Here is a 26,819-nt window from a genome sequence, read left to right as displayed (position 1 = left end):
CCACAATAGAAACAGGCCAATAGCAGGGACGCGCCTCAGTGACGCGAGACGCGGGCTGTCGCTTTGCCTGCCCCGGCGCAGTGAGGCAGCTGCCCGCTGGGTGGCGCCGCCTTCCCAGGGAGGTCCGCTCTGGGCCCCCTGCGGAGGTGCGGGAGAGGCGGGCAGGGGCCGAGGCCAGGGAGCCCTCTGCGTCAGCAGCTGTTCACTGCGCTGCTCCAATACCAGCCGGGACTCACCCGCAGCTCCATGCTTGTGCCCGGCTCGACTCGTCCGTCTTCGGAGAAGAGGCAGGTACGTGCCACCTGTCTGAGACTGAGGAGGGGGGATGCGGAGGGCAGTGCCTTTTGAGGCTCAGAAAGTGAGGTGTCAACGACACCCTGGGCAGAATGGGCACTAGAAATGTAGGGCGAGCGCCAGCTGCGCTGAGGATCTCCAGCTGTGGGTACCAGTTGTATGGGGGGGGCGGGGGCCTGCCAGCTGACAGCCTAGGGTGCCGGGAAGAGCCATCTGTGTGCTGATCAGTGTGTTCTAAGGAAACGGTGCTTGGGCAGGACCAGGTCTCTGAGGCCTGTGTGGGATGTGGCTGAGAGTGACGCCTGGACCCTGACAACCCCCTCCCCACGTGTGCGTGGCAGCTCATTGACTCCCTCCTCTCAAAGCTCCTGGGGGCAGTCTCTGGTCAGTTTGCCAAAGAGGGTGGGGTGGGGGGAGGGTAGCAGTCAAGTGGAAGAGGAGATTTTCCACCAATCCCAAACCAGAAAGAGGCATCTCTGAAATTCTCACCAATCCCAAACCAGCAGCAGGCACGCGGTGCTCCAAGGCAAGTAACTTATACTTAACAGTCTAAGGAAGCTCTGGCCAGCCCATTCTAGCTAAGGTGTGAACATCTACCTGCTGATCTGGCTGCTCTTAGAATGGGCCTGAGCTGGATCCTGCTGATGCTCACCTCCCCAGGCACAGGCCTGAGAAGGTCCCCAAGTCGGGGACGCATAAAGTGGAGGAAAGGAGAACTGGTTGGGCTGGGGTTGGAGCAGCCACCACTCCTCTGATGCTGTAAATGATGCCAAACTGGAGTCGGAATGAGGGCTGGGTACGAGGTTGTCCTCTGAAGTGCATCATCATGACCTGAGCTGAGTCAGTAGCCTCTGCTGAGACAGAGTGGAGGCACCATCCCAGGTACTCCCAGTCCTCAGGGAGAGCCATCGAGAAACAGGAGAAGCAGACTGGGAGCAGACAAGAGCACCAAGGCCCAAGAGGTTAAGAATCCAGCACCTTCCTCCTGTGACCCTGCCCAGCCAGCCCTGCTCCGTAGGCTCGGGATCCTGAGCCCTCCTACAGGTAGAGTGGACACACCAGAGCAGCCAGCCTTGCTCTTGGTAGCCTGGGGGAATCTACGCTTGCTATATTTTTCTGGGTGGAGGAGGAAGGAGCCCAAGTGGGCCTGGCCCTTCTCTGATGGGTAGACTGGACACCTGGGAATAGGGCAAGCCTCGTTTGCCTTGCCAGTTATGGGACTTGGACCAGCTCAGAAAACCATGGCGCTGTTCTCTGGCATTAGAACAGAGCACTCCGCAGGGTGGCCTGGAGGCCCTTTTCTCCCTATCAAGCTTCACCCGGGAGGTACTACTACAAATACTACCACGAATTATAATAATAAGTGGAAGTATTCAATATAGTAATAATTATCATTTATTGAACTCTTACTATGTGCCAGGAAATTTACAAATATTATTTAACCCTCATACCTGTGGGGTGTAGCATTATTATTGCTCTTGCATTACAGACTAAATAAGGTCCAGACAGCTTAAGTGACTTGCCCACTGTCTCAGAGCCAATAAAAGGGAAAGCCCCGAAATACCAGCCCAGGCCTAGAAGTCCATTATAAAAGAGTTTGGACTGGGAACCTGAGAGGGGTCCCTCCTGCCTCTCCCTACCTGTGTGCTTTTGAGCGAGCTGCTGTCTGCCTCTAGGTCCCCTCCATTTCAAAACTAAAGGAGGTGGACTGAGGCTTCCTGCTCTTCTCCAGTTCAGTGACTGACACCTCCTTCTCCATATTTTTGCCTAATCCCACCCCCTCCCTCTACCCTCTTTCCAGTTGTTTCCCCTTGAAGCCTCCTTCTGTTCCATTTCAAAATACCTCCTTTCAAACAGTCTCTCTCGTAGGATCTCCTTGCCTGGCACCGGCCCACCTCGAGGGGAGGGCCTGCCACTGCCCCTTTAATTCTCCCTGGGCTTGGAATGCCAGCGAGTGGAGCTAGCCATCTCCGTGAGGTCAGATAAGATACTATATATATCGGAGTCGGTAACCTGAGCTCCGGATTACCCGGCCCCGAGTCAGAGCCCTGCCTCTGGGCTGGCCACTGCACTCCCTGCCCTGCTGGGGAAGGAGAAGCCCCCAGATCCTGTCCAGTGTCCCCAGACACAGGTCAGTAACTACCCCTTTGATGTCCGAACTTCACAGGGCCGTTGTCCAGAGGGCCCTGGACTGTCTGTTTGGAGGAGCCCAGTCTGTCTGAGGGAGCATGTGAGAGGCCGCCCCACCGGGCCTGGTAGGTGCTACAAGCCCTAGAGGAGAGGGAGGGAGCCTGGGGCTCTCCCCTGGGGTGGGTACCAGGAGAGTGCCTGGAAGGGAGGTGGTGGGAAAAGAGAATTTAAGGGTTCCAATACTGCCCAGGGGCCCATATCTTTGCCTTTTCTTGGAAGTGTAGAGATGCCCACCCCCTCCCAACCCCAAATCAAGAAGCGCCCTATAGAGACACTGCCCTAAGCCCACCCACCTCTTCTCCTCCCGGCAGGATTCTGGCTCCAATCCTCAGTCTCTTTATCTTACCTCTTCACCCCCTCCCAGCCCTTGGGTAACTACTGGGATCTAGAGAGACTGAGAGGGACCCACTGCCCCTTGGATGACCCCCTGCCAAGGCATATTAGGCACTAAAGTGGTGGGTCAGTGGAGTGGGTGCCAGCCCCTGAGAGGCGGAGCCGCTAGTGGCAGGCTGGAGGGGAGTGGGCCTGAGAGGAGTAAACAGAACTCCCGGACTATGAGAGCACAAATAGCCCTCACCCTGACCTTCCACTCCACCTGCATCCTCTACTTCGGCCGGGACATTCCTCAACCTAGGAATTGACGCTTGTGTGTAGGCAGTGCCCCAGCAGCTGGGCGTGCGGCTGGGAAAGTGTAGATGACAGGGCCCCTCTCTCAGCCCACTTTACCCTTCAAGGTCAGCTGTCTCACTGCCTCATTCCGATGTTAGCAAGCGGCTTTGGGAAGCTCTGAGGTCACCACTGTGGAGGTTCCCAAGCACCTAGTGGAACTGGCTGGGATTCCCCACTCACCTGTCCCGGACACCTGAGTAGGAGGGAAGGGACTAAACCCGGCTGAGGCGCACCTCTGAAGCCCAGCTAGGGGCCCTCTATCCAGGCAGTGGCGAGGCCACAGAAGCTGGCACACCTTCACCCCAGAAAGGAGAGCAGATCTGGGCAGAGGGGGGCCGTGAAGGCTGCTGGGATGTGGGGCATCACCCGTCCCCTACCCTGGGGGCCAGGAGTGCCTGGGATTCCTGGGGAGCAAGTCCCTCCCCCGGCTGGGCAGGTTACGGAGCCCTTCACGTGAGCAACAGGAAATGACAGTGGCTGACGTAAAGGGCTGGTGGCCCCAGGAAGATAGGGTTCATTTTAACCCCTGACTCACCTAGTCTGGGTACCTCGGGGGGTGGGCTGAGCTGCAGCAAGGGTAGGAGGCCGGGGGGCATGTCCATAACCAGGCCTTGGGCCAAGGGCCCTGGCTGGGGCCAGATGCTGGTGCCAGGGGACACGCAGGAGCTTGGCATCATGGGTGAAATGGAGGCCTCCTGGACCGTGTCTCGGCGGATCAGCATCATACCGGGGCTCAGGTTGCACCTGGCTTCGCTTTCATTCGCCTGCAGTGGAAACTCGAAGGGCAGCTCCTGCGGGAGTCTAAACCTGCCATGCTGTTGCCTAGACGGTGGATGCCTGGATCCCCCTCAACCCCATGCTGCAGGCCCCCCACCCTGTGCCAGCTCAGGGAGAGGCCAAGGAAGTGAGAAGGGAGGTGGGGGGTTGGCTTCAGGGTAGCTGTCAGCAGGCAGAACCCAGGTAGGTCCCAGTCCAGCTCCACCACTGCTCCCAGTGTGACCTTGGGGAAATCCACATCACCTCCCCGAACCCTAGTTTCCTCATCTGCAAATTAGGGCAGTCGTGAGGATTGAGTTAATACGCAGAAGTCTGAGTGCAGTTATAAGCTTTAATAACTTCAGAAATATGAACGCCAAATGCTTCATTTGAATGTTTCATTATTTAAATTTCTTGTCTATTTTTTTTTTAATTTTGAATGAAAATATTTTGAATTTCAACTTAACGTAAAAAAATTAAACCTTCAAATGATGTTTGTAAGCCAGGGGCGCAGGGAAGGCTGTATGAGTGTTGGCCTTCAGGCTGCTGAGAAATGAGAGGTGCCCGAGAAGCACTCAGGGTGATGCCTGGTCCAGGGGTGCTCAGTGCCTGCTGGCGGGGCCGTGGCCAGCCGGCTCACTCATCCTTTGAGGAAGAGGGATGCCACCACACCTCCCAAGAGAGGGAAACTGAGCAAAGCGAGAGGGAAGCCTGGCAGAGGAGGGAAAAGCCGAGGGCCCCGGTGAGATGGCACGGAGGAGGAGGCTGGCAGGGAGGCTGCCCCTGCTGTCTGAGGTGGCGGGCACCTGGGGAGGCACTGCCTGGAACCACATGCCTGTACTTGCCAGCTCTGGGTAAACAGTGAAAGGAGTCGGGCAGCAGGGGCCCCATGCTGGGCAGGGAGGGGGACGGGGGATCACAGCCAATGGGCTGGCCTGCCACTGCCCCATGAAAGGGCCATTCAGTTCAGGCCGTTCCTTTGGCAACAAGGAGACTCGTGGCCATGTGAGTGCCCGTCCTGTCCCTGTCTTGTGCGGCAAGGCTACAGCCAGGGCCCCGGCCTACTCTCCCGCCCGGGGTGCGTTCTGCAGCCTCCAGGGACAGCTGTGCCAGGTAATGCAAGGGGCGCCAACCCAAGCTGTCTGCTCACCTGAAAGATGCTGGCACTGTCCTCAAGAGTGAAACTGGGGGTTGGGGGAGGGGATAGGCATGCTCAAGGCCTCAGCCCCAATAGGGACCCTCTCCCCAGACAGGGGAACTGTAAACCAGCTGCCAGCGCTGAGAGGCAGCTTCCAGGGGGCTGTTAGTGATGGCATGACCACCTGAGACTGCAGGGAGGGAGAGGTCTGTCGATTGCCTGCCAGACTGAAGTAGACAGGAGAGAGGGACTTAGGAGCCCTCCTGCGATTCTGGGGACTGGAAGGTATGGCTCCACCTCCAGAACCCAACCCTTCCCAGTGTTACTTGTGGGCCATCTGTCCCCGTCTGCTGTACCTTGTTTGGCCCCAGCACTTCTGCGTCAGCAGGGCCGGGAGAGGCCGCAAGCTTGGGGCACTGCCTGCAGGATACCAATTGCCTGGGAACCTCAGTGTGTGTGGGGAGGCGTAGAGAGGCCCTAGGGGAGGAGGTGCGAGCTCCTGCCCTGGTGGGGGTGGGGTGGGGTGGGGTCATATCTGATTGGCTGCCAGGTGTCCCAGAGCCCAGCTCCTGAGACCTGGAGTCTCTTTGACTTTGAATTATTGATGGCGCTCTCCAAAGTGAAATCGAGCAGGACTGGTCCCACGCCCCCGCCCCCTGTGCCTCTTTCTGTCTCTCCCCCTGGCCTCTCTCGGCCTTCATTCTCTTCCTTCTCTGGACCCCAGAAAGCTAAGCAGATGGGAGGGAAGCTTGTGGTTTCCCCTAGCCCTCCTCCAGTTCTCTTTTCCTAGAAAGGGGCTGAAAGTCGTGCTGGAGGTGGGAACACAGTGGGGAGGGAGTGTACATGAAGGGTAGGGGGCCTCCGGGCCAGGCGGGAAAAGGGTGGACGATAACTTATAAGCCAGGCCTTTCTGAGGCTGGCCTAGACTGAAAATGGCTGGAGGTGTCTGGCAGGGCCTAGAAGTTCTGTTCTGGGGCCTGTATGGAAGGTGCCACCTGCTCACCTCCCACCCCTGCACCTATCTCACACCTTACATGGACTGAGTTTCTAGAGCTCTCTGCCTGGCCCTCAGCACTTGAGGCCTGGCACCAGCTCCTCTCTGCCCTAATGGGCTGGGGCTGCGGCCTAGGGCAGGCTGTGGGCTGCCCGAGCCACTGGCTGCTGAACAGCTAGATTCTGCCCACTGCCCGCTCATCCGCTCATCTCCCTGGGGGCTGCTGGGAGAAGCCTGGTGCCCGGGACTGCGGTCAGAGGCCCGCCGGGCAGGAGACAGCCAGCCCTGACATTATTACAGGCCTACAAAGGGAGGAGCCGGGCTGCCTGGCGGGGACTGGGGGAGGAGATAATAACCACTGTTATTGTTGAGAGCTTTCACATGTTATTATCTCATTTATTCCTCGCAACAAGCCTGTGAGGCAGGAATCATAATGATGATTATTATACTGATTTTGCAGGTGAGGAAATTGGGGCTTGGGAGGTTAAATGACTAGGGCAAAATCCCCCAGCTAGTCAGCCACGGGGCACGTCAAAACCGGCCCCTACGCACACTCCTCTGAGAGTCCTGGATGACTCTGCACCCTCACCGCCCCAGGAGCCCCCCAAGAGCCCCTGCTGACCCTCAGGAAAGAGGCCCGATCCTACCTGCTCCTCTCTCCAAGCACCCTTGCCCTCCAGCTCCATTACAGATAAAGCCTGCATGTTCACGGTGATGGAGGGACTCTGGGGACCCCCGCATGAGCCTAAATGTGATGGGGGTGCTGAGTCGAGGTAAAGTGGCGAGAGCACTGGGCTGGAAATCTGAGAGACATGGACGCCAGCCCTGGGCCTGCTAGTGCGTGACCTTGGGCAAGTCAGCGGCGCTTTTCCCATTTGTACAACAGAGAACTTAAGATGGATGACCCCTTCACCGAGTGGACACTCTCAGATGCCCAGGAGGGGGTTGATGGTCCTAACCAGTCTTAATTGGCTGGAGCATGCACTGGACACAGCTGACTCCAAGTTCCTGAAAAACAACTTGGGCAAACATCTTACGGTTTAGTCTGAGTAAGATCTGGAGGATGTGCAAGTCTTTTGTAGCAACAACTAAAGCGACCCTAACAGTGAGGGTAGGTAACATGCATCTAACTGATAATCACCCTTGTTTCAGCAGTGGGGAAATCTGGGATGGATTCCCAAATCTGATGTCTCTGCGGTGAGACTTGGTTCAGGCTGTTTCGCCTCTGTCTGCTTCAGTGTCCTCTATGTAAAGTGTGGTCATGGCTGCCCACTCCCTGGGACCTTGGGAAGATTCAGTTGGATGATGGATGTAGAAATGTCTTCTTTTACTTGTGGTAAAATATATATGACATGAAACTTAAAAAAAAAAAAAAAGGATGACCCTTTAGGGCTCTCAAAACTCCTCATTTCAGAGGTTCTGTGTTCCTTCAGCGGACCCACCCCAGCTGCAAGGACTTGGGGTAGGGACAGGAGTGCTGCCTGCAGTGCAGGATTTTAGCCTCTAGGGGGCCCCCTTTGCACAAGTCATTATCACCATGAGCAGTTTGTGATGGGTGCTGGTAGGGGAGAACCCCTGGGAGGCCACAGGGCCCTAACGCCACTTGAAACAGAAGTCTTAGATCAGTGAAGACGGTGGGCTCTACCACACGAGGATCCCCCACCGCAGCAGGTGACCATGTCCAGGGAAGAACTCTGGGATTGGGTCTGGAGACCAAGGTCAGGCTCCTGCTCAGCCACTCATCGCCGCCTCCCCCAAACCGCATGGGCCTCCTTTTCCTCATCAAGGATCTGGCCAAGTGATCCTCTCAGGTCATGCCAGCTCAGACAGTGTAAGATTTGCAAAAGACTCCTGCTCGTCCCATAGGTCAGAAAGCAGGGGAGCAGTCTTAACTCTTGGAACATCCAGCGTTTCCAATCCAGGGGGTGAGGGAGGTGGCATCCCCCCATCTCGGGAGTATCTGCAGAAGCTGAGGAGAGGAAGCAGATGGGACCTGGGTTGGAATACTGTTTGTTGCTTGAAGGGCTGCAGAGGTAGGGCAGTCCCTGCCTCACCCCGGGGGTCTTTGAGGGGAGCAGTTGGAGTGGCCAGGACGTGCCGACACTGATTGCCCGGTGTGGTTTATGAAAGCCAGCTCAGCTCTCACGCTTTCCCTGAGGCGTGAATGCGTGGGTGCGTGGAGACCTGCATGCCTGTGTGCGTGCATGCAAATGCAGAGGTGTGTCTCAGCGGCGGGCCAGCCTCTCGTGGAATTCGACTGTGTGGTCCCCAGTTGAGGTCTGGCCAGCTGCGGATGGAGAGCAGGTACAGTGGGAGCCTGACCCCCGGCAGGGCCCTCTGACAACTGCTTTCCTTGTCTTTCAGCCCATGAGGCTCCCAGTTCCCACTGAGTGCCGCCCTGAAGGATGTCCCAGCTCTCCTCCACCCTGAAGCGCTACACAGAATCGGCCCGCTACACAGATGCCCCTTATGCCAAATCAGGCTATGGCACCTACACTCCCTCCTCCTACGGGGCCAACCTGGCTGCCTCCTTCCTGGAGAAGGAGAAGCTTGGTCTCAAGCCCGGCCCCCCCACCAGCTTCCTCACACGTCCCCATACGTATGGCCCCCCCTCCATCCTGGACTATGACCGAGGCCGCCCCCTGCTGAGACCCGATGTCATCGGGGGTGCTAAGCGTGCGGAGAGCCAGACTCGGGGCACCGAGCGGCCTTCAGGGAGTGGACTCAGCGGGGGCAGTGGATTCCCTTATGGAGTGACCACCAGCTACCTGCCCATCGATGCCCGTGACCAGGGGGTAACCCTGACCCAGAAGAAGTCGAACAGTCAATCAGACCTGGCCCGGGATTTCTCCAGCCTCCGGACCTCAGATAGCTGCCGGCTAGACCTGGGCCGCAGCCCCATGCTGGCCCGCACGCGCAAGGAGCTGTGTGCCCTGCAGGGGCTCTACCAGGCAGCCAGCCGCTCCGAGTACCTGGCCGACTACCTGGAGGACTATGGTCGCAAGGGCAGCGCACCACAGGTGCCCAGCCAGGCCCCTCACTCCCGAGTCCCTGAAGTCCTCAGCCCCACCTACCGACCGAGTGGCCGTTACACGCTGTGGGAGAAAGGCAAGGGCCAGGCCCCTGTGTCGGGCTGCTCCAGCTCCCCAGTGCGAAACACCATGGTGAGTTTGCCCTAGGGACCCGGTGACGGGCTGGGGAGGCGGCCACTGATGAGGAGAGGACTCCCAACTTGACCAGTGATCGAAGGCAGAGGTTCTTCTTCCCAGGCCTCACAGTGGCTGCTCCTGCAGCCCAGGTGGGGATAAGCCAGGGAAGTTACCTCAGCACGTCCGGCGCCCTCATGGTTTGATGCCTTGCCCAGGGACTTTCCCACTCTCCCTAGGAAACCCACTTCACGACCTGTGCACTCAACGATGGCCCAGCAGTGATCTTGGAAATGCTCAGCTACCCTCACGTACACTGGGATTCTTATCCTCTACTCTCCCACCCGACATGCCAGGGTCCCCTGCAGGCCCTGCCCCATCCTGGACTGACTGCTGAGGCCCCCCAGACCACCAGTGTGCCCCGTGGTAAGAGAGGCCCCCTGGCCCTGATTGCATCTCTCCTCCTGCTCAGGGTTTTACCTCCCAGTCCAGAGACGTGGCTTAACACTGGGACATGAGACATCAGGAGAAGAGGGTCTCTCCTCTGATGGACCCTGCCTGGCTCAGGACAGGGTGTCTGGACAGGAGTTGTTCTCATGTGTCTTTGGAGAAAATGGTGCAGAACTTTTTGTCTAGGGCTTTAGACGATCCAATCCCTCTCTACTCCAATAGTGCCTGGGCTCAAATAAGGGAAGAGGCTCTGCTGGAGACGGAGTAAGGGCTGGCATGGTCCCACCCACATCTAATCCCTGAACACACCTCTCTTGGGGCACTGACTACAATTCTGCCTTTTCTGTAGTCATTAGTTTACCCATTAGATGGTGAGCTCTCATAGGATGAGAAAGAAATCAGATCTCTAGATCCCTCACCATGTGCCTAGCTCAGTGTAGAACTCAGCTGACGTGATTATCGTGTGGATGGATGGATGGATGGATGGATGGATGGATGGATGGATGGATGGATGGATTGGTGAGTGGGTGGGTGGATGGACGGGTGGGTGGATGGATGGATGGATGCTTGGGTGGATGAGTAGGTGGGTAGATGGACAGGCAAGCATATGGGCAGGAGAACTGGGTGTTGTGTTGCCTTCATTACTCTAGTACCCTTCTCCTACTCTTAGGACATGTGTCCTTTGGAAACAATAGCTATGCCATAGCAAGAAATGCTACTTAAGGGGCTTGTCCAGAAAAATGGATCAGGGGTGCAAGGTAGGGGTGAAGCTTTGAGGCACGGATCTTGAATCCTGTAATAACTAAAGGTCTTGAGAGGACAACTTTGATACCATTACTTAGAGAGTCCTGGCCTTGCTGGGCCGTCTGTGAGGTGCCATGGGAGATGCAAAGGCTGGTGCCTCCCGGAGTGTTCAGGCCCTGAAAGGGCAGGGCTGGCTATGTCGGAGGGACGCGGAGTGGCATACGACACAGCTGGCCCGGGAGAGAAAGACATGCTCTCAGGGCACGTGCGCTTGGCGGGGAGCATGATTCACTTGAACAGGTCTGGTGTTGCTCATCTCGGGGACAATCAGAAAGCAGCTCTCAGTGGAGGGGCGCCCTCCCTTTGTTCAAAAGAGAAGGGCTCCTTTATTTATTTATTTATTTACTTACTTACTTACTTACTTATTTATTTTTGGCCGTGTTGGGTCTTTGTTGCTCTGCGCGGGCTTTCTTTAGTTACGGCGAGCAGGGGCTGCTCTTCATTGCGGTGCGCAGGCTTCTCATTGTCGTGGCTTCTCTTGTTGTGGAGCACGGGCTCTAGGCATGCAGGCTTCAGTAGCTGTAGCACGTGGGCTCAGTAGTTGTGGCTTGTGGGCTCTAGAGCTCAGGCTCAGTGGTTGTGGCGCATGGGCTTAGCTGCTCCGCAGCATGTGGGAGCGTCCCAGGCCTGGGCTCAAACCCGTGTCCCTTGCATTGGCAGGCGGGTTCTTAACCACTGCGCCACCAGGGAAGCCCAAGAAGGGCTCTTTACGGGGCTCAGTGTTCCTCAAAGTGGGGTCTGCAGACTGCCTACCTCAATCACCTGCAAAGCTTAACAATTCAGGGGTCTGGGCCCCACCCAGACCCCCCGAATCAAATTCTCTAGGCACAGTGCCTGGAAATCTGCCCTTTTCACAAGACTGTCCGGTGATCTTCAAGGACACTGAGGTCCAAAAACCTCCCCTCCACAGACTAAACTGCAGAGCCACTCTCAGGCCCAATCCCAGGAGAGCAGGGCTTCCTCCTTCCCACTCAGGCATATTCCAAACCTCCCTGGAGACTGCTGCCCTCCACCCCTTCCACAGGGGACAGCCCGGCCCCACCTCCATCCCCAGGGCCAGGGTGAGGGGAATTCTGAGAGAGGACCTCAGAGGAGTGTCAGATTGACCCAGAGCAAACTCAGCCACCCTAACATCCCTCCTCCCATCCAGAAGCAACCCACAACGCAGGGAAGTGGCCAGCAGCCCGACAACTGAGCTAGCATTTCACTGAGCTCTCACTCGAGAAGATGCTATCAACTGGGAAAGGCCCCTCGTGGGCTCAGTGGTGTAAGACCTTGATTTAACCTCACCCTCACCCCTCTAACCTCACCCCCTCTCTCTCCTCACCGCCCTCACCCTCGCCTCTGGAGTTGACTACATCTTGCTGGCATCAGAACATCCCTGTTCGTGGGGCCTAGACCACTTCTTCCTAGAACCAGGTCCAGTTTCTTTTCCGTTCTCCATCTGGGGATCTTACCGTCTCATTCATTCATTTACGGTGCTCAGCTTACTGGCAGCATAACCTCAGAGAAGTTCCTGAACTTCTGAACCTGTTTCCTCTGTAAAACGAGAGCAATCATAGATCCCACTTCATAGATTGTCGTGAGGAATCAAAGGTTGCGTGTGAAAGGGCCTGGCACATAGTAGGTGCTCCATACATGTCAGTCCTCCTTGCCCCCTTCCAGGTGCTCCGGGAGGCAGGAGAGGTGTGAGCCATGGCCCCTGCCCTCGGGCATATGCACAACTAACTTGGGGGAGATAAGTTCCAAAAACAGTGGCAGTAGGAGGCCTCCCTAGGTGTTTTGCAGTGTCATAGGTGATGGGGAAGGGAGAGGTCATCAGAGGCTGGGATGGGCTGCTCTGACCACTGGAAGAACATTTTGCCTCTTTAACCTTAGACGCCTCTCACCTGAGCTGTTTCCTCACCCATGAAAGGGAATGGTCATGCCTGCCCTGCCCACCTCCCAGGGATGTCATGAGGTTCAAAGCAAATAATGGATGCGGAGGAATCTAAAACCAGTAACATGCGATGCGAGAGTCCATTTAAACGAAAGGGGGGAAAGGAGATGACGGAAAAGAAGGGGCATTTGGCAGCTGACTAGAGAGGGAGAGGGGACCACCGTTGGGAGGAACACAGGTAAGAAGGAAGTGCATCCTGGGGCAGAGCCAGCATGAGCTGACTCCTCTGGGGCAGCCGTGGCCCCGGGGCTCTCAGGGTGGCTGACCTGAACTACAGTTGAAGTACGGTAAACGGAGGTCACAAGCAGGGCCTTCCACCGGGGACTAGAACAGTTCTAACGAGACTCAGTGCCCTTGTTAATAGTAACAGCCCACAGGAACTTGGACTGTCACAGACTCAGCTGAGCACGGGTGAAGAACTGGTGTAGGGGGACAAGAATTCTGAATAACCCCCCACCCCACCCCCAGCTTGCTTAAATACCAACAGAATGCCACGGAGGGTGCAGCTCAGCCTAGGACAGTGAGGGCTGCCCGAGGCTCCACCTTATGACAGACTGGAGAGGAGGGAGGTGTGTTGGTTCAGAACTGATTAAAAAAAAGCAACAACAAAAAACCTTTCACTACCTTCAGTGGGGACTCCAAGCCCGGAAGCCAGGCCAGGTGAGTTGGCCCTGCAGAGAGCCAGGGGCCCAAGCACCCAGCCTGGTCACATCCCCCCTCTGCCCCACCTCTCCTGTTCCCTTGGGCCTATGGAAGGACAAGCTGTTCCCACTGAGCCCTTCCAGGGCCGCGCTTTAACCCCTACAATCCATCCTAATCCTCCTCCGTTCCACCCCCTCCAGCTGCTCCCTCCCCGGCCCTGGCATTCCGCCTGCTGGCCTCAGCCCTGCGGAGGCCACCCTCTGCTTTCCCCAAGAAGAGCCGGGGTTGGCCTGGGGCCCTCCAGAGCACAAGGCACGGGCCCGGGCACCTGCCGCTCAGATGCAGGGCTTGACCAGGCCTCTTCCACACCCGTGCCCTCTGCTCTGCGACCTGTTGCTAGGAGCAAACGGCCTGGGCACCTGGCTCCTATCTGCCACTGGGGCTGCTGACTCATCTCTCAAAGCCTCGGGTTCCAGCTGTTCAGTGACAAGGAGATTATATAAGCCGAGGTCATGTGATTTTTCTCTCGGGTGGGACTTTGGACTTGACTGCTGCCAAGCAGTAGGGGGAAGGGAGGAGTTTTACTCCAAAGAGAACAACTTGAGGACAGCAGGGGCTGCCCTAGGGCTCCTGGGTGAGAGGTGTGACCTTCCTCTCTGTCCCCTGCCGTCTCACTGTTTACTCAGCCACGCTGAACGGCATCCCTGCTGTGTCTTATTTGTCCAGCTTGGCAGCCTGAGAACCTGGGGCTTGTCCTCACCCACTCGGCCACCCAGAGAAGGTTGAACTTCCTCAGGGCCTGAATCTGTGCTGACAGCATAGGAAGGTCACACAGAGGAGCCCTTAAGCCAGAGGGGTCCCACGGCCAGGACTAGTACTAGCTGCTGAGAAAGAAAGGGCAGTCCGTTTGTAGTCTGCGGTTAGAATCAGCCAGACACTGATGTCTCCAGCCCTTGAAGACCGGCCGTGGGCTATGACCTGGCTGGTGGCCTTGGTGCTGCCTTACCCAGGCTCGTTTTCTCAATCAGTGTGCTCCCTGCCTCCCCCTCCACCCTGCCTCCCCCTCCACCCCGCCTCGGGGATGTCTCCATGAGTTAATGTGGCGCAGCGGTGGGCTCAGCAAGGCAGAAGTTAATCCAAGCCTGGCAAAATGTTCCCTGCCCCTGGGAGAGCCGCTCCACTGACCATCGGCTACAGAAATGAACAGCATGTTCAGGGCCCAGAGCTGCACGTGTGGCCCCCTGCACCCTCTTACCTCAATGGGTACGTAAAAACTGGTGCCCCACACAGAGGTATAAACGAGAGAGGGAAGTGTGGGGGCCTCTGGAATCCAGCTGGTTCAGGCCAGACTGCCCAGGGGCTCAAAGGAGTACAGAGCTTTTGGCCTCCCGGAGTCTGAGTGATGCAGGGAGGAGGAGCTTCCTACAGACCTAGGTACCGCTGGCTGGCCCTCCCTCCACAAGGGCACTCGTGGGCTGAAAGCCAAACCTCCTAACAAGGACTCTGAGCCCCTACCAGTTCAGTCAATCAGGCCACCAGTCTGTCCCATTTGCGGTGGTCACAGCAGGTGCGCGCAGGAGCAGGGCCTAAGCAGTGTTTCCAAATCCAGGACCAAGCTGCCCACTAAGATCTGAGGGACCAAGGTATTCGCCGTCTTGCCTTCGTAGAGCTAACCCTGACTTTAATTTATTTAAATACTCCATCCATGCCAGGAAGGATCTGAGGTGAGAAAACACCTACGGGGGAGGCAGGCCAAGCACAGGGTCTGAGAAATGGCCGTCTCGGGCTCCAGGAATGAGCCCTGCAGAGATCAGCTCAGTGTGTCTGAGGCAGAAAGTCATGGAGCCAGAGCCAGATTCAGATCCCAGAAGACTATATGCTTTACCCACCCCACTTCACGAAATGGCACTGAGGAGAAAGGGTCTCACAGGGGCTTGGCTTGTTGAGAAATGACCACAGTTCTTCCTCGGCTGTGTCCTGCAGCCGTCAGACCTGCCTGACAAGACTGGACCCTGTGTGAATTCTTCCCCCCCCCCACCCCGGCTTCTCAAAGGGCTCCCATGCAGGAGCTTTCCCCAGCTGGGCCTCCCCTCTCCCAGCAATGCCCTAACCTCCCGCATCCCAGGAAAGATGGAGAGAGCTGGCAGAATGTCATGATGTCCCGGGGTGGCTGGCCTACGTCATGGGGAGACAGGCCAAATGCTCCAGGGGGTGAGCGCCTGATAGACAGCGCTTCCTGCAGCTCACTTACTCAACATGCAAACCCAGACTCGCCCCACCCTCTGAGGCTCAATGGGACTTCCAGGATGCCCAGCAGAGCCTGCTCTGGCCCCCTTTCATGATGAGCTCAACACCTTTATTAAGCACCCACTAAGAGAACCCAAAACCCCGCCCTTCAGAAGGTATCAGTGTGATGGTACAATCAACACACAAGCTCAGACCACTTACAGAAGTCTTAGAGACACTTACAACACAAAGATAAACATATTAAGACAAATTCATACAGTGGAAACTGAATGCTAGTAGACTGAGGGTATATAGGGATGGTGTTTAGAGCTGGGTGGAGTTCATTAGAGAAGGCTTTGTGGAAAACTGAGTTTTGAGCAGAATTTACAGGTTGGTAACTGGCAGAGAATAGGAAGGGCATTCCAGAATCTCCTGGTAATTGTTACTAGCATGGGTTTTGCTGTAGGATGGGTCTGGGTTCAAAGCCCCACACTGCCATTTACCAGCTATGTGGTCCTGGAAAGTCATTTGACCTCTCAGGGCTTGAGTTCCTTCATCTAGAAAATAGAGGTAACAGTTGCTACGTCACTGTGTTATTATGCAAGTTAGCTGGGATAATATATATAAAGCACTTAGCAGTGCCTGGCATTTAGTAAGTACTTCATTGGTGGCAGTTTTGTTTTTAAAGCGAGAGAAGGCAAGTGCTAAAGCAGGTTGGTTGGCAGCGGGGATCAGAGAAGAGTGAGGGTGGTGACAGTGGTGTCGTCCGGCCTATGGATGACAGTCTCACAGACAGGGAGGGCTACCTGAGGTTTCCAGAATGGATAGAAGAGTCGGGTGTTTCAGGGCAGGGGAGTGATGTGATGAAATGCAAGCCTTGCTGCAGACCGTGTGGGACTGGCTCAGAAGGGTGTGGTTAGGAAGAAGGAAGCATGGAGGAAAAGGCTGTCGCATTTTGTCCAGGGTCCAGGTTTGGTCACCGGGCAAGGAGAGTGACTGTGGAGATCACCCCTCCTAACATCAAGCCTCACTTATCACCCAGGAGAACGCCCTGCAGCTCCTGCCACCTGCGCACTCCTCCCACCACCGCTGCTGGAACACACAGGGGCAACCGTCTGTGCTCCCCTCTCAATAGCACAAAATTGCTGCTCTGTGGGAGGCCTGGGGTACAAGCCATACATGCTGTACCCCATGTGGCTGTGGTCGTGTGTGCCGTGTGCGTGTACATGTGGGGATGACAGGCCAAGGGAAACAGAAGGAGGCCACAGATGAGTAACAGCACACACTGCTGCCTCCCAGCGTATTTTTAAATGCTAAAAATACTGGCTAAAAATAGCCATCAAGCTCCAAACAAGATACTTTCTCCAGGCAGATTCTGTGTGGGTCCCTGATAGGTGAGGGGGGTGGGGCAGCAGAAATCTTCAAGCATTGCTGCCCTTAGGGTCAGAGGAGTACACTCACCCCACACCAGCTGAGCACCTATTTCTCCACCGTGGTGGTACTTTCTCCCCATCTCCCAAATACAAATCAAAATTTGAGATTCTAGGAGAGATGGAGTTGGGTAACTGGGTAGAAGAGGCCAGAAAAGGTTCCTTCCTGGGGCCAAAAGGTACGGTGACGTATTGTACCATATAAAAATATGGGCATTGCCTCTCTTGACAGTGGGCCAAACTAGGGCTGGAGGGAGGAGGGGTGCTCAATGCCGAAGCCGTGGAAATCTACCTGCCTAAACTGGGCCCTGTGACCCTCACTGTCTGTGTCGATGTTGGGCTCCAAAAAAGCCCTGCATGCTGAATCCCCCCCTGAATGCTGTGCAAAAGTTTGTGCGTGGGTGCATTTTTCCCTGAAAAAAATGAGTACAGAGCTTTCATCGGGTTCTCAAAATCATCTGCAGCCCCCAAAAAGTTGGGAATCGTTTGCCGCCTTGGGGGAAGCTCACCCGGCTGACACTCGTCCTTGGAGACGTGTCCTCTGCGGGCCTCAAAGACAGTTTCTCGAGTCCCAACCCCGTGGTGGGTGCCGGACTCCGCGCTCCGGTCCTGCCGGCCCTCGGGGGCTGCCAGGTCTCTGCAGCCGGCGGGCTCGGTCGGCAGCAGGGGGCCGGGGGCAGCCAGGCGGTGGGCGGACCCGCGGGAAGCGGGGGGTCTGGCGGGGTCTCAGCTTTGCTCGGGTCCGCGTGCTGGCGCCCGGGGGCGGGGCCCAGTGGGGGCGGAGCTGGAGCCCTGGTCCCGCCCCAGCGGTGACGTCGCGCGGCCAGCGGCGCCGGCGGGGCCGCCAGTCTGCCAGAGAGAGAGCCGGTGCAGGGGCGGTTGGCGGCGTGCGCCGCGGAGGTTGAGGCGGAGGAGCGCGCGGTCTGCCTGCCGTAGCGGTTGCCGCCGGGCGCCGCGGACGGTGTCCTGTGGCGGCCTCGCCGGCCTGGGCGTCCGGGCCGTGGGATCGCGCGGTACTGTCCCGCGCCCCCTTGGCCAACGTTAGGCGAGGGGTCGAGCCCGCCACCCGCCCGTCAGCATGCGCACCTCGTACACCGTGACCCTGCCTGAGGAGCCCCCCGCAGCCCCCTTTCCCGCCCTCGCCAAGGAGCTGCGGCCGCGCTCCCCTCTCTCCCCTTCCCTGCTGCTCTCCACCTTCGTGGGGCTCCTGCTCAACAAAGCCAAGGTACGCGGGGCCCTTTTCCGGGACCCCCAACGCCGAGGACTGGGGTTCCGCCTCCTCCCCGCGATGCCCTCCCTCCCGCCCCCTGCTGCCGCGCGCCGGGCCCGGGCACGGAGTGTCCTCAGCCCCCACCCCTCCTTTCCCAGGGTCTCCCGGCAAGGAACGCCCCGCCCCGGGTGATCTCACGCTTACTCGCGGCCCCCTCCCCTTGTTGAGGTCCCAGCCCCTGAGTCCTCCGAACCCCCTTTCCCCTTCCCTCTCGTCGACCCCCGGCACCAGGTGTCTCTTGGACTCTTAATTCCAGGCACCTATCAGGACAGGTGCAGGAAAGCGTAACCTTGACTAGTTCTCGGTGTGTGAGGGAACGGTCAGCTCGCTGGTCTCCGCGGGCGTGACTCCTCCAAGGCCAAACCCAGCAAGAAAGGCTGGTGGGAAAGGGGCCGCCTCCCCGACACTCAGTCCCAAAAGGCCCTTTCCCAGAGGGTCGGTAACAGGGGTCCTTTGACCCCGTGAAGGGCAGAGGAGTTGTAGACGGGGAAAGAGGTCAACCTCCCTTCCCTTCCCAGCCCTCCCCAGTTCAGCTAAGTGGGCACTGGATCCCTCAAATGACGTAGCCGCCCCAGAGTGATGCTGCTGGGGCTAAAGGCTGGGCACTGCCCCCTCGGGGAAGAGAGAAGGGGCCAGAGCTTGACAGGTCTTATGTAACAGCACCAGCTCCCGTGTTGGCAGTGTGTGCACTGCCCCGTGCCAGGGCCACACCAGGCTCCTTGGCTGCAGCCAGGACTCATGGCTGACCCTCATGGCACAGGTGAAGTAAGCCGGAAAGCCCTTTCCTGGGGTCTCGAGTGTGAAGACACAAACCTCCAGCATCCTTTCCTCTATGGCCCGTGTTCCCAGATTTTTCCCCCGCGTTAACATAGAGCAGGCTCTTATGAGCCCCCTGCGCCTTCCCTGGGAGGTGAATGCTGTCTGTTTACTGGTGATGGAGGTGGCATCTACCTACTAGAACAGTGGTTGCTACTGAGTCAAATTAGGTTTGCTGATGGCTAATTTTAAGGAAGTTCTTGACCCGAACTTTCTCCGCTCTTTGCACTTGAGTTCCAGCATCCCAAATGGAGTCATTTCCTTGTCTCCTGGTGAGAGGCTGGCTGTTCAGGGTCTCTCCCAACTTCTCCAGTTTTGGCCTCTCCCTGTCGGCCCTGAGGTAGGATTGTTTTTCCTGTAAGAAAGGTCACTCCTGGGACATTTTGTTTCTCGCTGGAATGGAAACTGCTGACTTTCCCCACAGCTCCTGATTTCCTATTCATGGCAGAAGAATATCTGGCTGGGCAAAGAACAGCCCTGCTCTCCCCTCCACTCCCACCCACTTACTTCTGTTACCCAGCCACCTTCTACACAGAGTGCTTAGAAATTGGCAAGTAGTTTTGAGCTCAGGAAATTTTAGACAAAGGCACAACCCAGAACTAAGAGGGTCCCAGCGATGCCTTGAAGGAGCCTCCCCCATCTTTCCACCCGCCAGGCCATAAGCAGGGGCAGATCCTCAAGAATAGTAACCGTAGATCGTGACCTGTTCTTCTTGACCTTCCCTCTGTTGGCTCACAGTTAAAAGTGTCAACGCCACAGGAATGCTTCATTAGAGAGATGCCTCCGGTCTCCCACTGCCCCACCCCCACTAGTGCTGCATGACTCCTGCCTCAGCCAAGGGCCCGCTTTGGTGGACAGTGACAATCACCTGCGGTAGAATGCTTTGTTTCTGTGGCCTGTTTAGACAGATGTTGTCTGAGGCACAGGGGGTAAGAACTGATAAAGCACTGCCAGAAATAGGTGTAAGAGTGGGTGTTCTGGGGAAGAAAGAGCAGGTATTCGGTCGTGGGCAGGCTTTAACGTTTAGTTCCGAATGGGCAACACGGAGACATCAGTGTTTTTGTTGGGCCCCATGTCTACTTCAAAATGCTGATAAGGTCTTTGTCCAGGGAATTATCTCTGTTGTGGCCCTCTGACTGGAGCATCAGGGTTTATTGAGATTGTCGTGAAGGTAAGATTTAAATTCTGTGTTTGGGGCCATACACTGCTGTTCTTCAGCGGGTGCTTATACCCCACCTGCTGCCAATAGGCTTTTTTTTTCTAGCTGCAGGTGGACAGCAGGCCTGTGCTGGTTTAGGTATTTCCTTCCCTATTAGTGTTAGACCTAATAATTGGCAAGGAGGGATCTTCCCACTTGTGGGATCAGCGAGGCAATACCTGAGAAAAGCCCTCCTTCAGCCTGCCTCTCCCCAGCCCACCCCCTTATGCTGACAATCTCACGGGCTTTGAGCTGCTGACAGCACACGGCATGAGTAATTTTAGCTGAGTTATTTCAGGCTCCTGTTCTGATCAGGCTTGAGCTGGCCCCACGCATGCCCCAGCCAGTGTTGCTCCAGAGTTGCCTGCTCCCAGGTCCCTTCCCTGAGAGAGAGGGTGTAAGGCTCATCTGTAGGCCAATGCCTTAACCCTTTGAGCCTGAAGGTTTTCTGACTTCTTGGAGGTTGGGCCAGGATCAGCCAAGAGCCCTGGACAAACAGTGCTCAGAGTCCTCAACGGAGCACCTGTTCTCTCTCCCACCCCCTCACCAGCCTCCACAATAGGGACAAGAGCAAGAGTAGCGCCTTCAGCCAGGTGCTTACCTCTGCTTGGCCGCAACCTGCCATCAGAAGGATTCCCAGCCAGTGGCCAGTCAGGGTGTTGAAACCTGAACCAGGCGAGGAGGATTCTCCCAGGCTTTAATCAGCCCTCAGGAGCTGAGCTCAGCTGGAAGGAATTCCACCTGTCTTTGGCGATTCAGAATGGCGGGCCAACTAGATTTTTTCCCCAGCTGAAGATCTAAACTCAGTTGAGATGTTTTGACATTGAACTTTTCAAGACCTCCTTGAAGTGCTCATTATGACAGCCGCCTTAGGTTTCAGACATCTCAGGATACTAATGTAGGTCATTTGAGAGAGTGCCTGGATTTGGGACCTGAGATTTCTTGGAGCCAGGTATATGAACTCCTGGTCTCTGGCTCTAATCTCCAGTCTCCAATATGGCAGAGCATGAAAAATAACATAAAGACGGGGAAAACACGTAGTCGATAAAAGAAAGCAAAGCCTTGAAGAATATTTTTGTTGTGTGTTGAAAATGGCAGGCATTCCACACCCCTCTTTCCTACAACGCACGTAGACTGAAGTTGAAGAGAGAATAATGTGTGTGGCTTGATGCCAGTGGCTACAACTGGCAGAGGGTTGCAGAGAGAACCTAACATAGGCCGGGCGTCTTCCGTCAGCCTGAATATGCCGCGTGTTCTTTGCTTACAGAATTCTAAGAGCACCCAGGGTCTGGCTGGTCTTCGAAACCTTGGGAACACGGTGAGTTCTTCCTAGCCCACTTCTTTCCTGAGGCCGCTCCCTACCATCCCAACTGGGACCGTCCAATCAGAGTCCCCTCCTGGCTCCAGCTGACTCTCTCCCTACCCTCTAGGCCAGCTGGTACCTGCCATTCCTGGCTGGTGTTTTACAAAGTTGCGAGCTCTTCCTCACCCCGCCCCCAGCAGGAAGCCCTGCTAAAGAAGAGTCGCCCTTTGAACTGGCAGCTTAGCTACTTTCCTGGATCCTTCTCCTCCGAGGACAGCCATCACTTCCCACCCACTTCCGTCCAGCTCCCCCACTCCCTTCTGTAGTAAATAACCAGTTACATCACCTGTGCCAGCAGTGGGACCTTGCCTCACTTCACCACTTTACTTACAAAAGGAGGCACTTGAGGCTGTGGGAGGATTCATTTCTGGGCCAGATGGACCAGAGGGCTCTAGGTAGGAAGTAATAGACATGCCAGCCAGGGTCTTTGTTCCGTGGCTGACGTGCAGGTGGTCTCTCGCAGTGCTTCATGAACTCCATTCTGCAGTGCCTGAGCAACACCCGGGAGCTGAGGGACTACTGCCTCCAGAGGCTCTACATGCGGGACCTCAGCCACAGCAGCAGTGCACACACAGCCCTCATGGAAGGTGAGGGGCACAGCCCTGCTTCTCCTAAGGACACTTTTCCTACTCTGCTGTTGCTGCACTAGTAGTTGTGTGTCAGGTGTTCCTCTCCTATTTCTCTTTCTTTGGCTTCTTTTAGTTGGGACTCTAGTTTAAGAATTTCTTAGAGAAAATGACTTAGCTGTCCTCCACACCCCTCTCTACCCTCTCCTTCCAATAGAGTTTGCAAAACTAATCCAGACCATATGGACCTCATCCCCCAATGATGTGGTGAGCCCCTCTGAGTTCAAGACCCAGATCCAGAGATATGCACCGCGCTTTGTCGGCTATAAGTAAGGGCCTTGGGGACGTGACCTCCCCGGGGTGGGTGGCAGCAGCAGCAGGTTCTAGGGGCCAGAGGTGTCGCTCACTCCCTTTTCTCCGGGTTCAGTCAGCAGGACGCTCAGGAGTTTCTTCGCTTCCTTCTGGACGGGCTCCACAATGAGGTGAACCGGGTCACAGCGAGGCCCAAGTCCAGCCCTGAAAACCTCGACCATCTTCCGTAAGTAGGAGGAGAGTGCTGGTGGCAGAACTACACGAACTTCTTTGGGGGTAATGATTTGGGGAGAATTTTGGATATTAAGGATTTAGACCCCTAGGCCTTCAAACTTATCATGGTTTGAGCTCTGACACAATTGTCTTCCTCTCTCTGGGTCCTAGCGATGATGAGAAAGGGCGCCAGATGTGGAGGAAATATCTAGAACGGGAAGACAGTCGGATCGGGGGTAAGTGCGGGCATGGGGGGAAACGCCTGCCTTCCCTGCTAAGTGCTTTGCCTGAGCAGAGCATGAGAAGCCCATTCTCCCGGGGACCACTTCTGCTACCCAGTGCCCAGCACCCAAAGGTCTGAGGCAGGAGCGGTGAGAAAGGAGACACCGTGTTTAATCATCGCATGTCTGTCTCTCCCCAGATCTCTTTGTCGGGCAGCTGAAGAGCTCCCTGACATGTACCGATTGTGGTTACTGTTCTACAGTCTTTGATCCCTTCTGGGACCTGTCTCTGCCCATTGCTAAGGTACACACCCCTGTCCCCCTGCTTCTGAAACTCCCACTCTTGCCCTTTCATGTCAGCGACCTCTGACCTTCATTTTTCTCTCTCCCAGCGAGGTTATCCTGAGGTGACATTAATGGACTGCATGAGGCTCTTCACCAAAGAGGATGTGCTTGATGGCGATGAAAAGCCAGTAAGTCACCCTCCGTGGCAGCGAGAGTGCATCTCCCTGAGCCCTCTCGGGGACGGACCAGCCTAGGAGCTGCTGGATTCACCTGTTGGCCTCTCTCGTGGGTCCTTCCCAGCTCTGTCTCTCCTGTCTTTCAGACGTGCTGTCGCTGCCGCGCCAGAAAGCGGTGTATAAAGAAGTTCTCCATCCAGAGGTTCCCAAAGATCTTGGTGCTCCGTATCCTTCAGCTCGTCAGGGCAGGGACTTGACATTAGAGAGTGACTGATGACAAGGGCCCAGGTGAGGGCTAACAGAGTAGGAACCTCAGAAAGTCAGGCGGCTTTTCTTCTCCCGCGTGCCCTTCTGCTTCCTGAGAAGCGCAGTCGGCCTCAGGGACTCTGTCTCCTATTCTCTGACTCTGTTCTTGCCACCCTGTCTGTCCTTGACTTACACCAATACCAGATCTGAAGCGGTTCTCAGAATCCAGGATACGAACCAGCAAGCTCACAACATTTGTGAATTTCCCACTAAGAGACCTGGACTTGAGAGAATTTGCCTCAGAAAACACCAGTAAGTATTTTTCTGCGCTACAGGCGCAGAACCAAGGCACAAGTGTCTAAGATACGGGGGGAGGCCAAGAGGTGGAGGGACGCTGCGAAGGAGTGAGCCATGGAAACTGGGAGTAGCGGCAGGATGGGGGCGCCCGGGGGGGCAAGGGATGCCTCGGGGGCTTGACGCCTTGTACTTCCTCCTCAGACCATGCTGTTTACAACCTGTATGCTGTGTCCAATCACTCCGGAACCACCATGGGCGGCCATTACACAGCCTACTGCCGGAGCCCGGTGACAGGCGAATGGCACACGTTCAATGACTCCAGGTGAGACAGGCCTCGGGCGCGGCTCCCGGCCGTCAGGCACCTGTACCTCACCCGGAAAAGGTCAGGGCCAAAAGGGGTGTAGCTGTGCATTTGAAGACTCTCCAGAAGAGGGTGGCCTCGGGTGTCCAGTAGATCAGAGACGGGCCCTCACGCTCCCCCAGCAGCTCTGTCACGTCATGGGGCCCCGTGGACGCCAGGCTGACCTGTCTTCTCTCCACAGCGTCTCCCCCATGTCCTCCGGCCAAGTGCGCACCAGCGATGCCTACTTGCTCTTCTACGAGTTGGCCAGTCCGCCCTCCCGCATGTAGCAACGAGGAGCTACATCTCATCCTTCCCTGCGATGGTCCTACACCCTAAGTTTTTTTTAAAAGACAAAAAAAGGAAAAACAAACCCACCTGACTAATAAGCGAAAAATAAAGGAAAGTGAAGCTGCCGAGCAGGAGTTGCTGCAGCCTGGCCAGGGTCTGGAGTGGGGAGCCTGCTGCCCCCGAGCCCCGCCTGGCAGGGAAGCTCGGCAGGACACAGACTGAGCCAGCACAGTGTCCCTCGGCTTCTCATGTTTGCATTTGTAAGCTTGTGGTTTCTTCCTGTGTGTGATTAAACAACAGCCGTCTGTGGGGAGAAGGTCCTCATCCACCGGCCCTCTGGCCGAGGCTCCAGCCCCGGCCTCCGGAAAGACAGCGCCCTCTGGAGCCTGCTGGGGAGGATCGCCGCCCGTCTTCACTGGTCCAGGAGCAAGAAAAACACCCATGAGCCAAGAGCCCTCTTAACGCTGCTAACTCCAGGGGGACAGATGAGGGGACGTCTTTGAAAAAACCTGTTTTTGGTTTTTAAAAGCCCAGCTGTTTTTTTTAATTTACCGTAACTAAAGTTTTCAGACTGGAGATGCTCTCTTTCACACCTCTTCACAGCTGGGACGTTGTGCTGGTCATTTTTCTTTTTTTTCCTTAATTCTTCAAAACACAGCTTTTCTCGTGCCAGCCCCCAGTGGTGCTAGGTGGGAGTTGGCCAGGCCCCAAGCACAGCCACAGTAGACCTGGGCTCTGACAGGTTTTTTGTTTGTTTTTTTAATGTTTTGGATGGAATCTAGTTGCCTCCAGGAATTGTGCCTTATAGCATTTGGGGACCAGGGGGTAACTGCCCCTCCCTGAAATATCCCTCAGCCTCTTCCCTTTTCCCCAGTGCCATGTTCAGAGCCGCCAGGGAGCCTCAGGGTCGTGCGGTGCCCCTGTAGCCCCTGGCTTGTTTTGCATTGCAGTGAGGTGAAGAGGAGAGCAGGTAAAAGGAGATTTCTTCTGATAGTGTTATCAAGTTCTTCCTGCCAGCTTCCTCTAAACCAGCCCCGGGCTACTCCCCAGCTGTTGGAAGGATAGCATGAGCCCCTTACCCTCGAGCTTCTCTCACCTTTAATTTATTCCTCCTTAACTTGCTTTTTCTCTCCACCCTTCCTGCCCCACTCCCCCTTCTCAGAGCCTCCTGACGCAGGCCCTCTGGACCGAGTTTCTCAGGGATGCCCATGCCACCCCCAGCTCCAGCTCCTCTTGGCATCGGCCTACAGTCCAACCTGGGAGCTGGAGCCTGGGTGTTTGGGGACATCTTGCCTCAGTTGTATGGTTCTTTCCCATGGGCTTGATTCTGCCCTAAGTAGTTGGGCAAAACTCTGTGCTGTCCCCTAGAAAAAAGCTGTTCTGCACCAAGGCACGGAGGTCTGTGCGTGGAGCTCTCTGCACACCCACACAGCTGGGCCCCACTTGTGCCCCTCGGAGCCCAGAACTTTTCAGTGTTCCCAGGAAGCATCAGAAAAAGACACCCTGAGTCTAACTGGCCTGACACCCTTTTCCAGGGAAGACCTGTGAACCTGAGCCAAAGGGCTGGTGTACACTTGTTTACTGTGTAAGCAAGAGTAGAAGAATGTGTGATGTACAGTGGAACCTTGTACAGAATAAATAATAGCTTTGAGAAATAAGTTGGTAAGTGATGGAATCTTGATTTGGGAAAGGTCTGAACCCAGGAGGCGCTCCTAGCCTATCAGTGGAGATATTTTACTGCTTCAATCAGATTGTAGATTCCAAGTTCTGGAAAAAGTTAACTACCCACTTTTTAGCTTAAACTTCTCAGTTCTGTAAAAAAAAAAGCTGAACTAGTACACATTTTGAACACTATATTCCTTATCTGGATTCACTGATATATTAACATTTTGCCACATTTGTTTACATATACTTTATTCTTTGGGGCAAAACACTGAGGGGCAAGGTGTCCTGTCACCACTTCTAAATACGTCAGTGTGCATCTCCCACGTAACCACCACCCTGGCTTCACACCTACGGAAATCAGCATGTCTAACGGACATCACTTTAAATGGACTGTCTGCTTTTTAACTTCTAGTATGGGCACTCGTGGTTCTCTGTTGACACACGGGTGCCTGTACAGACCTGCGACGAGCTAAGACAGGTCTCTCCAGCAGAGACTGAATACAGCAACGTTTGCTCTTAGAGCAGAGTGGCTATGCCTGGGTGTGGAGTGATCAAGGCTTGGTCCTCAAGAAATTAAATGAAAGATCGCAACTTGCCCCACTAATACCTGGAAACAGCAGCCTTTACGTTAAAGGTGGTGTTCTCTAAAATGGTGTTTTCAAGACATCACCAGATTTAACTCCTTGAAGGGAGGGCCTCGTTGGGGTCCCCAGGGACTTGGCTCCTTGGGTTTTCTCTCAGAATTATTCAGATTTTCCATTTCTGCCACCAATCCCAGAACTTGGGAAACTGAAGTCAACACCAGTTGAGAAACTCTTTTATGGGGAATTTTCCTAACTGCCATCTGTGCTCCACACACTGAGAGATCAAGGCCTGTCTCTC

The 26,819-nt window shown here is 55.7% G+C and overlaps 1 protein-coding gene across 6 annotated transcripts; it reads left to right on the top strand.

The window, feature by feature from the left end:
* Positions 1-45: 45 nt before the first annotated feature.
* On the top strand, positions 46-25,930 carry USP2 (ubiquitin specific peptidase 2). Of its 6 annotated transcripts, XM_059070607.2 has the most exons (14): positions 1,192-1,338; positions 2,462-2,549; positions 8,406-9,205; positions 21,230-21,280; positions 21,789-21,912; positions 22,109-22,220; positions 22,319-22,429; positions 22,588-22,652; positions 22,838-22,941; positions 23,030-23,110; positions 23,245-23,323; positions 23,549-23,656; positions 23,843-23,963; positions 24,184-25,930. In XM_059070607.2, the coding sequence occupies exons 3-14, from the start codon at positions 8,447-8,449 to the stop codon at positions 24,269-24,271; spliced, it is 1,803 nt and encodes a 600-aa protein (XP_058926590.1). In that variant the 5' UTR covers positions 1,192-1,338; positions 2,462-2,549; positions 8,406-8,446; the 3' UTR covers positions 24,272-25,930. The 6 variants fall into 6 exon arrangements, with proteins under 6 accessions (XP_058926589.1, XP_058926590.1, XP_058926588.1 ...); XM_059070606.2 differs by lacking the exons at positions 1,192-1,338; positions 2,462-2,549 and adding an exon at positions 46-291; XM_059070605.2 differs by lacking the exons at positions 1,192-1,338; positions 2,462-2,549 and adding an exon at positions 2,291-2,425.
* The last annotated feature ends 889 nt before the right edge of the window (positions 25,931-26,819 follow it).

Source organism: Kogia breviceps, chromosome 7 (assembly GCF_026419965.1).
Source record: "Kogia breviceps isolate mKogBre1 chromosome 7, mKogBre1 haplotype 1, whole genome shotgun sequence".
Classification (NCBI taxonomy): domain Eukaryota; kingdom Metazoa; phylum Chordata; class Mammalia; order Artiodactyla; family Physeteridae; genus Kogia; species Kogia breviceps.
This window is presented reverse-complemented; position numbering and strand designations above follow the sequence as displayed.

Excerpts from the sequence above, each read along its gene's own strand:
- USP2 (XM_059070606.2), top strand. The coding sequence starts at position 8,447 with ATGTCCCAGCTCTCCTCCACCCTGAAGCGCTACACAGAATCGGCCCGC. Across the intron at positions 22,653-22,837 it reads GGAAGACAGTCGGATCGGGG|ATCTCTTTGTCGGGCAGCTG; the intron begins GTAAGTGCGGGC and ends GTCTCTCCCCAG. Across the intron at positions 22,942-23,029 it reads TGTCTCTGCCCATTGCTAAG|CGAGGTTATCCTGAGGTGAC; the intron begins GTACACACCCCT and ends TCTCTCTCCCAG.